The sequence below is a fragment of the Tachyglossus aculeatus genome, chromosome 25 (genome assembly GCF_015852505.1).
Source record: "Tachyglossus aculeatus isolate mTacAcu1 chromosome 25, mTacAcu1.pri, whole genome shotgun sequence".
Lineage (NCBI taxonomy): Eukaryota > Metazoa > Chordata > Mammalia > Monotremata > Tachyglossidae > Tachyglossus > Tachyglossus aculeatus.
Genome location: NC_052090.1, coordinates 21694136 through 21711716, shown reverse-complemented (window position 1 = coordinate 21711716; position 17581 = coordinate 21694136). Strand labels below are relative to the sequence as shown.

General features: G+C 46.2%; 1 protein-coding gene across 1 annotated transcript in view; it reads left to right on the top strand.

Moving 5' to 3' along the window:
- The window catches only part of ARMC1 (armadillo repeat containing 1), a 43911-nt gene that overhangs the window by 6472 nt on the left and 19858 nt on the right, over positions 1–17581 (top strand). The window contains exon 2 of the mRNA XM_038766659.1: positions 9488–9700. Coding sequence (XP_038622587.1) covers positions 9524–9700 — 177 coding nt within the window. The 5' untranslated portion in view covers positions 9488–9523. The remainder of the gene's footprint in view (positions 1–9487; positions 9701–17581) is intronic.

Sequence of the window (17581 nt, the reverse complement as noted above, 5' to 3'; positions counted from 1 at the left end):
TCAAAGTGAAAAGGGATAACTCCTCATCCCCTCCCCTTAAGCGGTTTCACGTTCATTCATTCATTCAATCGTATTTATTGAGCGCTTACTGTGTGCAGAGCACTGTACTATAGCGCTTGGGAAGTACAAGTTGGCAACATATAGAGACGGTCCCTACCCAGCAGTGGGCTCACAGGCTAGAAGGGGGAGACAGAGAACAAAACATATTAACAAAAGAAAATAAATAGAATAAATATATACAAATAAAATAAATAAATGGAGTAATAAATACGTACAAACAGTGGGGAAGGGTCTCCCACTGAGGCTCCAGCTCTGGATTGTTTGTCTTAGGGTGGGGAGGATGGAGGGTTAAGGATAATAATAATGCTGGTATTTAGGTACTTAGAACAGTGCTTTGCACATAGTAAGAGAAGCAGCGTGGCTTAATGGAAAGAGCGCCGGCTTGGGAGTCACAAGTCATGGGTTCGAGTCCCGCCTCCCCCGCATGTCTGCTGTGTGACCTTGGGCAAGTCACTTCACTTCTCTGTGCCTCAGTTCCCTCATCTGTAAAATGGGGATTAAGACTGTGAGCCCCACATGGGACAACCTCATCTCCTTGTATTCCTCCCAGCGCTTAGAACAGTGCTTTGCACATAGTAGGCGCTTAACAAATACCAACATTATTATTATTATTATTATTCTTAGAGTAAGTGCTTAACAAATACCATCATTATTATTATTACTTACTATGTGCCGGGCACTGTACTAAGCTCTGAATGCATCGGGGCATCCAGAGAGAACTTTGCAGGGGTAATGTCCCTCTTTCTTTTTCCCTCTCTTCCCACCCGTCTCGCTTTCCTTTCCCTAATGGTTTGGAGTCTCATCCCTTACCAACATTTTCTTCTCATAGTTGGATGGAAAAAACTAAAATGTCCTTTACTGCAAGGCTTTACTACTCTGTCTGGCCTGTTTGAGAAATAATATACCCAACGGCATCTGGGGTAAAAGCAAGATGGTCAGTTCTCTCACTCCCCGTGGGACAACCTGATCCCCTTGTAACCTCCCCAGCACTTAGAACAAAAGTAAGCGCTTAATAAATGCCATCATTATTATTATTATTCTCCAGGTGCAGCATTTCCCATTCCAGTCATCATTATCAATGGCATTTCTTGAGCGTTTACTATATGCAGAGCACTGTACTAAGCGTTTGGGAGAGAGCAGCAGAGGGGGCAGACACGTTCTCTGCCCATAGTGATCTTACAATCTCAAAGCCTTTTTACTTTGACTTGTGCCTTTCCAAGCAAAAGTGTGGTACTTCTAGGCTGGTCCTGGGATGACTAGGAGGTCATAGACCGTAATTATTATTGTTATTATTATTCCTGGGACTCATTCCTCTTGGATATAGGTCTGGTGTGATAGTAAGCATATGAAAATGGAGGAGAAGGGAGGGAGGGGGAAGGATGGAGGTATGGAGAAAAGAAAGATGGCGCAGGTGCGTTTTAATGGAAGTGGGGGAACAGTGGAAAGAAAAATGGAGAGGTTTGTCCTCACATTGCCACTGGAACAGTAAACTCCTTCAAAGATGTTCCTGGTATCTGAGCATATGGGTCTCAATGCACAAGGAAAGACATTATTAACATTTTAGCCCAGAGCCTGGGAACTGAACTGACACATCACCGCATCAAAGTTATCCTGAAGGTGCAGGAGCCCTGCATCAGAGAACTGCTAATGACCTTGGCTAGCTCACAAAGGCAAGACAATGCCTTTTGAGCTTTCAAAATGAGAGACCGTATACGAGCCATGTGAGGAAATTTTTGCTTCTGGCACCCCAACAGGTTTTAGTGTTTGCAGTTATGAATGGAGTTTTTAGGACCGACCAGTACTCCAGCAATTTTTATTTTGAGCCCTCTCTACTAAAGATTCCTCCACCCGCCCCCAGTACCGTGAGCGCATCGTGGACGGGGAATGTGTATGTTGTACTCTCCCAAGCACTTAGTCCAGTGCTTTGCACACAGTATGCACTCAATATGATTGAATGAAGGCCAAAATCTTCCAGGGCCTCAGTCTTTCACCAGGCAGAGCTCAGTTTATTGGGCGAGAATTGACAGTTTCAGTTACGAAACCTTTTCCTCCCCCAACGCTTCTCACTTTAGCGATTTCTATCAATTTCCTAAAAAGCGATTGGCTAAAGACTAGCAAGTGTGCCTCATCTCATCCTTGTAGCACTTGTGATGTAAATGAGTATTTTTTTCATTCCTTGCAAAACTATTTTTCAAAGTGTGTGGAAGTGAAATGATTCATGGTGATTTGGGGGGTTTTATAGGCCGTCTGGGCAAGCCGCATTTGATAACAGCTCATCCAAAATGAAGATGAAATCACAAACTTTGATTTCCTACCCAGCTAATCGGGTGTGACTTATGAAACCTAGGTTTCAGTGTCTAAAGGATGGGATTACAAGTCAGTTTGGATCAATATTTATTGAGCACCTTCTGTCTGCAGTGTGCCCGGCTATAGGAAGTAGCTTAGCCTAGTGGAAAGAACATGAGCAGGGCAGTGAAGGGACCTGGGTTCAAGTTCCCAGCTCCACCACTTACCTGCCAGGTGACCCTGGGACAGTCTCTTAATTTCTCCGTGCTTTAGGTAGCTCATCTGTAAACTGGAGAATCGGGTGTGACTTATGAAACCTAGGTTTCAATGTCTAAAGGTTGGGATTACAAGTCAGTTTGGATCAATATTTATTGAGCACCTTCTATCTGCAGTGTGCCAGGCTATAGGAAGTAGCTTAGCCTAGTGGAAAGAACATGAGCAGGGGAGTGAAGGGACCTGGGTTCAAGTTCCCAGCTTCACCACTTGCCTGCCAGGTGACCCTGGGACAGTCTCTTAATTTCTCCGTGCTTTAGGTAGCTCATCTGTAAACTGGAGAATCGGGTGTGACTTACGAAACCTAGGTTTCAGTGTCTAAAGGATGGGATTACAAGTCAGTTTGGATCAATATTTATTGAGCACCTTCTGTCTGCAGTGTGCCAGGCTATAGGAAGTAGCTTAGCCTAGTGGAAAGTACATGAGCAGGGGAGTCAAGGGACCTGGGTTCAAGTTCCCAGCTCCACCACTTGCCTGCCAGGTGACCCTGGGACAGTCTCTTAATTTCTCCGTGCTTTAGGTAGCTCGTCTGTAAACTGGAGAATCGGGTGTGACTTATGAAACCTAGGTTTCAGTGGCTAAAGGATGGGATTACAAGTCAGTTTGGATCAATATTTATTGAGCACCTTCTGTCTGCAGTGTGCCAGGCTATAGGAAGTAGCTTAGCCTAGTGGAAAGAACAAGAGCAGGGGAGTCAAGGGACCTGGGTTCAAGTTCCCAGCTCCACCACTTGCCTGCCAGGTGACCCTGGGACAGTCTCTTAATTTCTCCGTGCTTTAGGTAGCTCGTCTGTAAACTGGAGATTCCATGCCTCTTCTCTTTCACCTCTAGACTGAGAGCCCCATGTGGGTTAGGGATTTCGTTCAGTCTGATTACTCCCTCTCCACCCCGGTATTTAGTACATTGCCTGCCGCATTGTCTTGCCTTATGCCGTCGAGTCATTTCCAACCCAAAGAGACACCACGGACACATCTGTCCCAGACCACCCCGCTCTCCATCTACAATCGTTTTGGTAGTGGATCCATTGAGTTTTCTTGGTAAAAATACGGAATCGGTTTACCATTGCCTCCTTCCGCGCGGTAAACTCCAGTCGCCATCCTCAGCTCTCTCCCGTGCAGCTGCTTGACCCTGCCTCCCGTAGCGATAGGTAGGTGAGGAGTAGAGCCTGAAAAGTAGGGTAGATACATTCTCCTACAATGAAGGGACTATTTTGGGTGAACCCTCCCACCCCTTTAGGAAGAAACTCCAGTTATAATGGAGTGTGGCCCAGTGGAACGAGCGTGGGTTTGGGAATCAGAGGTCCTGGGTTCTAATCCCGGCTCTGCCACTTGTCTGCGGTGTGACTTTGGGTAAGCCTCTTAACTTCTCTGTGCCTGTTACCTCAACTGTAAAATGAAGATTAAGACTGTGAGCCCCAGGTGGGACAACCTGATTACCTTGTTTCTACCCCAATCAATCAATCGTATTTATTGAGCGCTTACTGTGTGCAGAGCACCTGTACTAGCACTTGGGAAGTACAAGTTGGCAACATATAGAGACAGTCCCTACCCAACAGTGGGCTCACAGTCTAAAAGGGGGAGACAGAGAACAAAACCAAACATACTAACAAAATAAAATAAATAGGATATGCACAAGTAAAATAAATAAATAAATAGAGTAATAAATATGTACAAACATATATACATATATACAGGTGCTGTGGGGAAGGGAAGGAGGTAAGATGGGGGGATGGAGAGGGGGACGAGGGGGAGAGGAAGGAAGGGGCTACCCCAGTGTTTAGAACAGTGCTTGGCACATAGTAAGCGCTTAATAATTACCATCATTATTATTAATGGGCTGTGTCCGATACCATGCATGAGGACATTTCTCCACCACCGCCTCAGCTGTTTTTTTTTTTTAAGCAGTATTAAGCGTTTACTGCATGCCGGGCACTGTAGTAGGCGCTAGGACAGACACGAGATAATCAGGTTGGACACAGTCCCTGTCCCACCTGGGGCTCACCGTCTTAATCCCCTTTTGCCAGGTGAGGGAACTGAGGCCCAGAGAAGTGAAGTGACTCGCCCAGGGTCACACAGCAGACAAGTGGTGGAGCTGGGATTAGAACCCAGGTCCTTCTGACTCCCAAGCCTGTGCTCTTTCCACTAGGCCACGCTGATAGAAACGTGTTGAGTTGATTGCGCCCCTATCCCGCCACTTTTTTTCTACCCAAAATGTAGAGTGAAAAGCACACGTTTTTAAGGACCTGATTACTTTATAAGGAATTCCCAGAAATGTGATGAGATGATTGTAGGGGGCAGGAGTGGGTGCCAAGGATCTGTGGTGAGGTAATAGCTTTCATAATAATAGATCTCCCACCACCTCCCCCAGCTTCTTTCTATTAACTTTGCTTCCTGCCTAGGTCGGCCCAGGGTTGCGTATTTGAGTCACCCCCGTCCTGGTCCAGGGGAAGAATTGTGGCTCGGGGGGCAGTGCCAATCCGTCGCTATGAAACCTGGCTTTAAGGCAGAGTTAGCACAGTTTCTTTCCTTGTGCCGTTTTCTGGGGTGGTTCCAAGCTGCCTTAGGATGCGGGGCAATTCAACCACTGCTGCTCCCTGATCTTCGGGGTGGTGTGGGGGGATCTCGGCCGCAGGATTCCTTTCCTGCCATCGTGCTCCGGCCAGCTGAGGGGTGGGCATGGAGGAATGATGATGGCATTTGTTAAGCGCTTACTATGTGCAAAGCACTGTTCTAAGCGCTGGGGGGGATACAATGTGATCAAGTTGTCCCACGTGGGGCTCACAGTCTTAATCCCCCTTTTTACAGATGAGGTAACTGAGGCTCAGAGAAGTTAAGTGACTTGCCCAAGGTCACACAGCAGACTTGTGGTGGAGCCGGGATTCGAACCCATGACCTCTGGCTCCAAATCCCGGGTTTTTTCCACTGAGCCACGCTGCTTCTCTAAAACACTGTTCTAAGCACTGGGGACGATTACAAGGTGATCAGGTTGTCCCACGGGGGGCTCACAGTCTTCATCCCCATTTTACAGATAAGGTAACTGAGGCTCAGAGAAGTTAAGTGACTTGCCCGAGGTCACACAGCAGACATGTGGTGGAGCCGGGATTCGAACCCATGACCTCTGACTCCAAAGCCCGAGCTCTTTCCACTGAGCCACGCTGCTTCTAAGAGAAGAGGAGGGGGCTTCGGGGGGACGGGGCGGGGGAGAGGACAGTGGGACCACAGGCGGTGGTGGTATCACCAGAGGACAGGAACTGGATCATAGCCCGTGTATCTCCCTTCAGTATGCATTAGTAGGAGTAGAGACAGAATGTATTGAGCCCCCACAGTGCATAGTGCACTGTACTGAGTGCTTGGGGAAGTACAGCTGAGGATAATAATGATGACAGATTATGGCGAAGCGCGTAGTATGTGGCAAGCGTTGCACTAGACGTCGGGGTAGACACGGGATAATCATATGGGACACGGTCCCTTGTCATAAGTGGGATTCAGCCAAAGCGCAAGGCAAAGGGGTATTGAATCCCTGTTTTGCAAATGACTTTTAGACTGTGAGCCCACTGTTGCGTAGGGACTGTCTCTATATGTTGCCAATTTGTACTTCCCAAGCGCTTAGTACAGTGCTCTGCACACAGTAAGCGCTCAATAAATACGACTGATTGATTGAAATGAGGAGACAGGTGCAGAGAAGTGATTTGCCCAAGGTCACATATCGGGCAAGTAGCGGAGCTGGAAAGTAGAGCGCAGGTCCCCCCACTGCCAGGCCCACGCTTTCTCTGAAAAGCCGCACTGCTATACGAGACACATGCCCTGCCCTCCCCAGAAGAAGGCGGGCTTAGCCAGCAAAAATAACCTCGTCTCTCATCCTCTGGGGTTGTCATAAGGTTGCCCCAACCGAATATAAAAATATAAGCCTCAGGCCCTCAAAACAACCATTTTGTATTCATTCATTCAATCATATTTATTGAGCGCTTACTATGTGCAGAGCACTGTACTAAGCACTTGGGAAGTACAAGTTGGCAACATATAGGGACGGTCCCGACCCAACAACGGGCTCACAGTCTAGAAGGGGGAGACAGACAACGAAACAAACCATGCAGCAGAAAAAGCAGTGTGGCCTAGTGGATAGAGCACAGGCCTGGCAGTCAGAAGGACCTGGGTTCAAGGCCCTACTGAGAGCTCACCTCCTCCAGGAGGCCTTCCCAGACGGAGCCCCTTCCTTCCTCTCCCCCTTGTCCCCCTCTCCATCCCCCCATCTTACCTCCTTCCCTTCCCCACAGCACCTGTATATATGTATATATTTTTGTACATATTTATTACTCTATTTATTTTTTTATTTTAACTGTACATATCTATTCTATTTTATTTTGTTAGTATGTTTGGTTTTGTTCTCCGTCTCCCCCTTTTAGACTGTTGGGTAGGGACTGTCTCTATGTGTTGCCAACTTGTACTTCCTAAGTGCTTAGTACAGTGCTCTGCACACAGTAAGCGCTCAATAAATACAATTGATTGATTGACTGATTAATCCCATCTCTGCCACTTCTCTGCTGTATGACCTTGGGCGAGTCACTTAACTTCTGTGCCAAAGTTACCTCATCTGTAAAATGGGGATTGAGCCTGCGAGCCCTATGTGGGACAGGGGCCGTGGCCACACGATTATCTTGTACCTGCTGCAGCACTTAGCACAGTGCTTGGTATGTAGTAAGCGCTTTAATGAATACTATTATTATCATTATTAGAACCTAAGGCTGCACACAGTGGAGTAAGGAGGAGATGGCTCAGGGCCATTCTCACACAGATCCTGCAGTTTGCTCTTGGAAGATTACAGCACCAGTTTCTTTAATGATTGTATTTCTTCAGCTCTCACTGGGGCATTTACAAGATCATCAGAACTTCCCCTTGGCTCACCTTGAAATTCCAACCCCACTCTTAAAAAACCCCATTCAAATGGGACTACCACAAAGCCAATGTCAATTTCAGTAGAAGCTTTCATTCACTCATTCGAGTGCTTACTCTGTGCAGAGCACTGTACAGAGCACTTGGGAGAGTACAATACAACAGACAGACACATTCCCTGCCCACAGCAAGCTTACAGTCTCCCAAGTCAGCCTAGTTCAGTGGAGAGAGCATCAATTCTAGTCTTCCCCTGGCCTGCTGGATCAACTTGGGCAAGTCATTTGCCCTTTTTGGGTCTGGTTTCCCATCTCTAAGTCGGACTTAATTATTCCAGCTTCTCCCTGCCACCCAGAGGTGTTTTAAGGAAACACTTGAGGTGAAAGTGCTTAGGAAAATTATCACGCAATTTCAAGGTATTATTGTTTGGTCTCTAATGCAGGTAAGTCCACCTTTTCCCTGACTTGTTTCCTGAAATTGTCGTTACAAATTGTTTTCCAGAGCCGTTGCTGTTGGGCACCATCACCGTTGTTTGCAACTTCCATAAACGTTTTGGGTGGGGAATAGAAGAAGGTTGCCAAGACTGCCGTTAAGGGCTGGCTGGTTCACTGTCCCTTTTATCCATCAGTATGAGTAGCAACATGGGAATATTGTAGAATTCCCACCCTTGGCTCTCTAGAGCTGTGGGAGCAAATTGCCTACCGACTGTATTGTTCTTCCGCTAGTACTCAGTACAGTGCTCTGCACACAGTAAGTACTCAATACCATTAATCAATATAAAAGTGTGGAGAATGGGCAATAATATTGTGGTATTTGGTAAGCGATCACTGTGTGCCAAGCAGTGGTATAGGGACAAGTTAATCAGATTGGGCATAGTCCCTGTTGCTCGTGGCGTTCACAGCCTAAGGAGGAAGAATAGGCAGTTTGCCCCCCATTTTACAGATGAGGTCATTAAGTCTAGAGAAGTGAAGTGACTTGTCCAAGGTCACATGGCAAGCAAGTGGTGGAGCCGGAATTAGAACCCAGGTCCTTTGACTCGCAGGCCTTTTCGTATGTTCATTTATCATTCAATCTTGTTTACTGAGCACTTATTGTGTGCAAAGCACTGTACTAAGCGCTTGGGAGAGTACAATATAATAACAGACTCATTCTTGCCCACAGCAAGCTCACAGTCTAGAGGGGGAGATAGGCATTAATATAAATAACTAGAGAAATTACAGATATATACATATATGCTGAGGGAACAGGAGTCAAGCAGGTTTGGTTTATTTCAAGGTTGTGAAAAATCAAATCATAGCTTATTTATGCTAACTTCTGGGATTCCAAGGCCATATATAAATCTGAAAGTGAAATCTGGTCTTTAAAGGCCAGTTCCCAGGATGTAATGAGTTAAAATATGAACGTGAAAGTACAATTAAATCTGTATACAGTTGTCCTTCCTTCCTATTTGAAGAAGGTACCATTGATGGTGAGGTTCAGCAATGTGTACAATTGTGTGTATGTGTGGCCAGCGTGGTACCCATAGTCTTGGCCGCATTGCGAACGCAAAAAAGCCATCCCTCGTGTTGTCCTGCTTGATTTTTGTGGCTTCTGGTGCTCTTTTCTCTTTAGCATCCTTATCTCTTGTCCCTTAGGAAGAGCTTTTGACAGCAGGACATATGCTGGTGTTTCCTCGGCAACTAACTCCCAGTTTTCAGCTGGGGTGTAGCATAGGGTGAGGTATTTGCGTAGATACCCCCATATTTAACCGAACAGCACATCCTTGTACTGAACTAGCTTCCTTGGGGCCTCTGTCTAAGTTCAAGATCGGTTTTACATCTATTGGAAACTGAAGCGCAGTCGGTCAGTTTTCCTCCAGGTAAATTTCAAATACCCCTTCATTTTTCAAGTTTTGCGTGGCAATCGAGGGGATTTGTTCTGTTGTCTATCATGGTGTTAAGACGTGATTTCTTTTCTTTTTTCTTTTTTTTTTTTTTTTGTAGAGCACTCAGTAGGATTTTATACATGTGGCATAGAGGATGAACTCCTCCACCATGAACGAAGAGCCTGACGCCCTGTCAGTAGTCAACCAGTTGCGGGATCTAGCGGCCGACCCGCTAAACCGGCGGGCCATCGTCCAGGATCAGGGATGTCTGCCGGGCCTTATCCTGTTTATGGATCACCCCAACCCTCCTGTGGTCCATTCAGCTTTGCTGGTAAGTGATATCGCTCTTCAACAGGATCGCCTGCTTCCCCGGATGCTTCTAAAGAACCGGGGCCCTGTGATTGCTCTCCCCAGCCTCAGTTTTGCATCCAGGATGGGAGTCCCATCCCTCAGCCAGAGAGCCATTGTCCTACTGCGGCGTGGCGTACGGTTAGAGCACAAACCTGAGAGTCAGAAGGTCATGGGTTCTAATCCCAGCCCTGCCACTTGTCTGCTGTGTGACCTTGGGCAAATCACTTTACTTCTCTGTGCCTCAGTGACCACTTCTGGAAAATGGGGATTGAGACTGTGAGTCCCCTGTGGGACGAGGACTGTCTCCAACCCGATTTGCTTGTATCCACCCCAGCGCTTAGTACAGCACCTGGCACATAGTAAGTGCTTAACAAATACCACATTTATTATTATTATTATTGTTCTTACTGGGTCCAGGGGAAAGGGAACAGGTTGGGAAGAAAGATGGGAGAGTACCCCCCAACCCCGAACTGTAAGCTCATTGTAGGTAGGGAGTGTGTCTACTTATTGTTGTATTATGCTCTCCCCAGCGCTTAATACAGTGCTCTGTACACAGTTGACAAGCCGCATAGAGAAGCAGCATGGCCGAGTAGTTAGAGTGTGGGCCTGGGAGTTGGAAGGACCTGGGTTCGAATCCCGGCTCCTCCACTTGTCTGCTCTGTGACCTTGCGTAGTCACATCATTTCTCTGGGTCTCAGTTCCCTCATCTGTAAAATGAGGATTGAAGATTGCCTGGCACAGAGTAAGCCCTTAACAAATGCCATTAAAAACAAACAAAAAGCTGTCCAAACCTGTTTTCATGTGGCTTTGGGTTTTGGGGGCCCTGGGTGGACAGGTAGGCACCGCAGCACATTTTCTGCATGGGTACAAACCCAGTGGTGGTGAGTTAGTTGGACAGTATCAGGCCAGGTAGGAGGATAGGGCCCTTAGATGTCTAAATTGTGCTGTCATATTGGGGTGGGTGCAGTCTAGACCACCTTTCCCTTGCCAATCAGTACCGACTACAAGGCTGGCATCGGTGCCCTCCCCCAGAGTGGTCACTGGGGCAGGATCTGTGCAAATTCATTTCTTGAGCTAATCAGGCAAATGATTTAAATGAAGAGGGGTGCTTCTTATTTCCCTCTCCTTCTTTAGGTAGCCCTGCTCTCTCTACTTCCACAGTTAAAAATAATAATAGTAAAAACTGTGGCATTTATTAAGTGCTTACTATGTGCCAGCCACTGTACTAAGCGCTGGGGTAGTTCCAAGGTAATTGGGTTCGATGCAGTCCCTGTCTCACGCTGAACTCAGTCTTAATCCCCATTTTACAGATGAGGTAACTGAGGCCCAGAGAAATGACCCCGCAGATGAGTGGCGGAGCCGGGATTAGAACTCGAGAACCTGAGCTCTATCCACTAGGCCACACTGCTTCCCAGTTGTGAGATTAGACTGGGACCCCCGTGTGGGACAAGGGACCGTGTCCAACCTGAACAACTTGTATCTGCCCCAGTGCTTAGTACAGTACTTGACACATAGTAAGCACCTAACAAATGCCATAATAATGTTAATTGTGTGATATAGTTCAGAGACAAGATGGTGGTGGGTGGTGACTGTTGATTTGGGTTTTTGCGGTGATATATTTCCAAAATGTTTTAGCCATTCACTCATTCTCACAAAGGCGGGTTTCTCCAAAAGGGGAGTAGCACAGGTCATTAGTAGCATACTTTGAGGTAGGTTTCCCTGCTTCCGACTGGGATTCCCACACCTGTTTGAGATGCCCAGCTAAGGGCTTGGGAGAGGAAAGTCTTCATCATCATCAGTGGTATTTATTGAGTGCTGACTGTGAGCAGAGCACTCTGCTAAGCCACTTGAGAGAGTACAGTACAAAAGAGCTGGTAGGCATGTTCCCTACCCACAGTGAGCTCACGTCTAATCAGTAAAATACCAAGTTCTCTGTAGTTTTGGAAAGGCTTTAGTGAAAAAAGGTCATGTACTTGGTCCAAGAAAATCATTCTTTGGAGGGGAAAAAGAAATCTACTGGGGCAGGCCTCTAGTTTAGGATCACAGCATTTTTTGATAAATCACCAGCAACAAGACAGGGCAGAAACGGTGTCGGTGAATCTCAAATTGCTCCTTGGTAGCAGATTTGATAAAAGCTTTGTTAAAGAAGAAGCTTGAAGGTAATAGAGACTGAAAGGAGGCATGTGAATTATCTGTGCATTTCAGTTTTCTATTTTTATCCCTGAACCCTACTGCCACTCAGTCAGTAGCATTCATTGAGCACTTACTGTATGCAGAGCACTGTCTTAAGCTCTTGGGAGAGTGCAGTACAACAGAATTAGCAGAAACGTTCCCTTTTGGCCATAATGAAAACTCAGCACAAACAAAGTACAGGCTAACTGCTTGCAAAGCTAGGCCGGCCTGTCACTCCCCAGTGAAACCCAAGAGGGGGGAGGAAAAAAAAAAGAAACCTGTAAAGCATTTGAATTTGCTCAGCCATGCTCGCTAAACGATGAGCCCCTAGAAGTTTGTGGCCAGCAGGATGCTGTCTAAAAGGTTGTGTGTCTAAAAGGCAGAGCTATGAGTCACATCCAGCTCCGGACTCTGTGGATTTCAGAAAGGGAAGTTCTGATGTTCCAAACTGGACAGGAGCCAGGCAGAAGCTCGGAGATCGTTAAATGCACGGGGCTGCCTAAAGCCTGCTGCAGTCACCTTCTCGTCACCTTTGGAGAAAGGAATGATGGAGAATAATAAAAACCAGGAGCTTGGGCTTGCTTTCTCCGCTCTTTGGTAGTGATGATGTTGCAAGCAGTGATTTTAAATGAATATACGCTCCTCTCCATAAACCTGTTAAGCTGCTGGGAGAAACAAAATGTCTTTCTCTTTAAATTAGTCTCCGGTAGTATTGTGCTCTAGAAAGGTAAATATTGATTGCATGTTAAAGAAGATTCTGATTCTGAGAAGCGGTGTGGCCTAGTGGATAGAGCACGGGCTGGGCGTCATAAGGACTTGGGTTCTAATACTGGCTCCACCACTTGTCTGCTGTGTGACCTTAGGCAAGTCACTTAACTACTTTGTGCCTCAGTCACCTCATCTGTAAAATGGGGATTAGGACTGTGAGCTGAGCCCCATATGGGATATGGAATATTTCCAAGCTGATTACTTTGTATCTACCCCAGCGCTTAGAACAGTGTCTGGCACATAGTCAGGGCTTAATAAATACCATAAAAAAATTCTGTGTGAAGTGTTTATCACGGAGTGAGTGTCTCTCCGTTCCCTATATCCGGCTGCCACTTTTCAGTCAGTCCTGCCTTGTTTGAAGATTTGTTAGTCAAATTAGAATACTTAGCAGAGGAAATTAAAAAAAACTTCTGGAATCCTCTAGCCTGTAAGCTCCTTGCGGGCATTGAACATGTTACCAACTGTATTATAGCGTACGCTCCCAAGCAGTTCAGTGCTCTGCCCATAGGAAGTGCCCAGTAAATACTAGTGATTGGAGACAAGCTTAAAGCTTTTGCGTTTTGACTAAGCCCTCCCTGGGTTAAAGATTTGTAACTGCAGTAAACTTTTAGAAGCTTTTAGTGGTTACAGTCATGGAGAGCTTAGGTAATTGTGGCCATTTAATAGACTGACTTGCGTTCTCGGACCCATGGCTCCCAAGGAAGACAATCGTAAGGAGGGAGAAGCAGGATTTATAACCAATAGTATTTATTGAATATCCGTTGTGGGCAGAACATTGTACAGAGCAGTTGGGATTGTTCAGAAGGTAGAGGAGATAGACTCTCCGACACCACTTAGCTTATTCATTCAATCATATTTACTGAGTGCTTACTGGAGCTCACAGTCTAAGGGGACTACAGATGTATGATAAAAAAAAGTGGGTCTGTTGTGTTGGTGTCAAACACCATTTCTCTTCCTGCCTTGAGGCGATTTTGAATGATTGAGTATCCATGTTCAGTGACTTGTAGTCAGAGGGAGTGTCACCTATGACCCTCCTGAGGGCTAGAACACTTCTGCCCATCATCCCGCCAACAAGTTTTAGGCGCATATGGTGCTGCATTCCTCTACCCATGCTCATGGAGAAACGTCCTGCCCGCTATTTTGGTTAAAGGTGTCGGCGGGGCGTTCACAGTGCAGTTAGCATTCTGCGTACCTAGCGGGCCATGAGGCTGGCTGGCAAAGCTCTGTGCAGACAGGGCCGAGTGACCTAAGAGATCTGCTTTCACCCTTCCCTCAGGCCTGCCTAGTTGCCACATGTGGGGGAAGTTGAAAACCCAGTGGCACCCTGCCCTATGGAGTCTTTTACATAGCTGTCTCCAGACAGTTTGGAAAGTGTTGTTTCGGGACCGTGTCTTCCTCTTCGGTGACTATTCACGCTCAACACAAGACTGTCCTTTGTAACCGAAGACTCGAGTGTGTCTTGGTTTGCTTTGCCAAGTTAAATAAGCCTCACCTCACGCTTGCAACCATCCTGCTTTTGGGCCTTGAGGGAGGCACTGACCAAGGACCGAAAGTCTGCTCCCTCCGCCGCTGCCTGTGTGCCTGCCAGGGCTGAGCATCCACGCTGAGGGGAAAGAGACGATTCTCCAGAAACCAGCTCAGGTTTTGAGCCATTTTCTCTCCATTCCTTCCCTCCTGCAGTTCCCTGCTAGCCTGGATCTTTAGGGAAAGGAAAGAAAGACGGTGGAAAGCTCGGCTTTGGCTCAGGACCCCCCCGCCCTACTCACCCACCCTATACACCAGGGCACTCCACGGTTATGGCGGCTTTACTTCCCCCTCCTGCCCCCCTTCACCCCACTGCTCCATCTCCCCTCAATCTCCTCCTCCCCCCAGATCCCCCCGCAGGGCAGGACGGAACCAAAGACTCTGGCCAGGCAGTTGGTCCTGTTAGGTGGCTAAATGAATTTCTAGATTTTGGAAAATCAGTAGTGCCCTCACAGTAAATTTGGGCAAAGTTAGTTAGTGTCCACTTCAAAGCAGATGTCGTAGTGTTTAGAATGACTCTGAATCTTTTGAGGATTTTTTTTAATGGTATTTAAGCGCTTACTATGTGCCAGACACTGGGTACTAAGATACAAGGTAATCGGGTTGGACACAATCCCTGCCCCACATGGGGCTCACAGCCTTAATCCCCATTTTACACATGAGATAATTGAGGCACAGAGAACTTAAGTGACCTGCCCAGAGTCACCCAGCAGATAAGTGGTGGAGCTGGGATTAGAATCCAGGTCCTCTGACTTTTAGGCCCATGCTCTTTCCACTGGACCACATTGTCCTTCAGGACTCATCAAATACGGCAAACAGTGAATAATTCTTCTTCCTGAACGCCAAAAGCCTCTTGAATGCAGTTGGTGGAAGCAAATGGGATGCATCCACTTCTCTCTACTTTCAATTGAATTGTGTATGAGTAGGGTGAAATGGGTTTGGAAGGGGAATTTGACATATGGTGAAGCTCTATGCAGCCAAATTTTTCCCTCACCAAGTAAACAAGGTAGAATGCCTTTTAGGAAATTAGGGGATAGAGGCCTGACAAAGTTTTCATTTTATTTTATTTAATGACCATTCCATTTCCTTAGCCTGCCACTGTCATTCATCCACTTAATTCTCCGCATCAATCTTCTTCCCTCCTTGCCCCATACACCCATTGAGTGTCTTATGTAGCAATTCCCTCTTCTCATTGCACATGGTTACTAGCTAATAGCATTTCTCTCCCAAAGTGCCATCTCTGGGCTCCTCCTCCTTCACTGGAAAAAAAAAATCCATGTTCTGAAAATATCAAGCTTTTATAAATCTGCCTAACTCAGAGGCAGTCAATCAGTCACTTATTCTGACTGCTCTTTCAGAAACCAAGCTTTGTTCCCAAGGGTGAATGGGAAGGCCAGTGTTCCATAAAACTTTAGTGTAGGATTTGGGGAAAAAGGAAAGGTCTGTCATTCAGTCGGTAGATAGGCATTTGAATAGTTTTTGTGGTGATGGCTTGCATTGCCATCCCCACTGTCCTGTCCAGTCTTCCTGTGCTCAGAAGAGCACATTACTACATATAATGGGTGCGGTCTGAGGTCACATAGCACTTACCCTCAAATCCGATAAAAAATGACTCTCCCGCCCCCCCCCCCCAAAGCCTTATTGAAGGCACATCTCCTCCAAGAGGCCTTCCCAGACTAAGCTCCACTTTTCCTCATCTCTCACCCCCTTCTGCATCACCCTGACTTGCTCCCTTTGCTGTCATCCCCCATCCCAACAGCTCTTATGTACATATCCGTAATTTTATTTATTTGTATTGATGTCCGTCTCCCCGCCTTCTAGAGTGTAAGCTCGTTGTGGGCAAGGAAGGTCACTTTATTGTTGCACTTTCACAGACGCTTAGTACAGTGCACTGCCCACAGTAAACACTCAATAAAGATGACTGACTGAATGGATGAATTATCCCTGTAAGGCCTAGCAACAGTACTGAAACAGTAGTTTTCCTAAGGTTTGTTTCCTTGATGATCCCTGCCCACTCAATTGGCTTCAGTAAGGGTCATACAAAACTTACTGCATACTTATTGAAGGTACATCTCCTCCAAGACACCTTCCCAGATTGCCGCACCTTTCCTCATCTTCCATTCCCTTCTGCGTCACCCTGACTTGCTCCCTTGGCCGCCCCTCCCAGCCCCGCAGCACTTACATACATATCTGTAATTATATTTATTTGTAGTGTTGCCTGTCTCCCCCTAGACTGTAAGCTCGTTGTGGGCAGGGAATGTGTCTGTTGTGCTCTTCTAAGTGCTTAGTACAGTGCTCTGCACATAGTAAGCACTCAGTAAATACTATTGAATGAATGAAAGGGTAAGAGTGCAAGGAGGCAGCAAAAATTAAATACTAGTGGTAAACCCCCCCCCCCCCCGACAAAAAACACTCCTCAAAATATAAAACAGTACCAGCATAAACACTATGTAAAAAAATCTAGTAGTATCAGTGAAACTAGTAGCCACTCAGTTTTATTATCGCTGAGAGTAGCAGTAAAATTTTCTGATACCATGATTTGAAGGCCGATGTTAAAATGGTGCTGTGGTTTTGGGGGAAAAAATTTCTGAGGAAAAACTCTCTGTGGAAAAAAAGACCTGGTGCTTGCATTAAAACTAGTTAATGTGGTTGGAGTTGCCAAAACGATCAAAGTCACTTATGTAATTGCCTGATTCTGTGTTTGGAGTCTCAGAATTGAGCATTTGCAAGAACTTCTCTATCACTGGGGTAGCAGTAAAATTTTCAGATACTATGATTTGAAGGCCGATGTTAAAATGGTGCTGTGGTTTGGGGGGAAAAAGTTTCTGTGGGAAAAAAAGACCTGGTGCTTGCATTAAAACTAGTTAATGTGGTTGGAGTTGCCAAAATGATCAAAGTCACTTATGTAATTGCCTGATTCTGTGTTTGAAGTCTCAGAATTGAGCATTTGCAAGAACTTCTCTAACTGGCCCAATCTCTCTAGAAGATTGGTCCTCAAAGATGTTGAGCCCTTGTTCTGAAGGATGAAAAATAGAAAGTTGTTAAAAGATACTAGCGGTAATATTCATTAAGTACCTACTGTGCATAGAGCACTGCAGCAGATCCTGGGGAAAATAACACCCAGGTGAGAATTAGACACTGCCCCTAACCCTCCAGGGGCTACCAGTCTAAGAATAAGGTGGGGAAGGGTTTGGTGACAGACACATAAGGGGCAAGTTGAAACGTTAGAAGTACAAAAAGCGTCATAAAAGAAAAAATTCGGAATCTGTTGTATGGGACCAGTAGGGGCCTCAGGGTGTAGCCACCCAGGTCATCAAGAGTCCAGTGATACTCAAAGCCTTCCCAACATCCTCAACTTTGTAGAATAATAATAATAACAATAATAGTAATTGTGGTA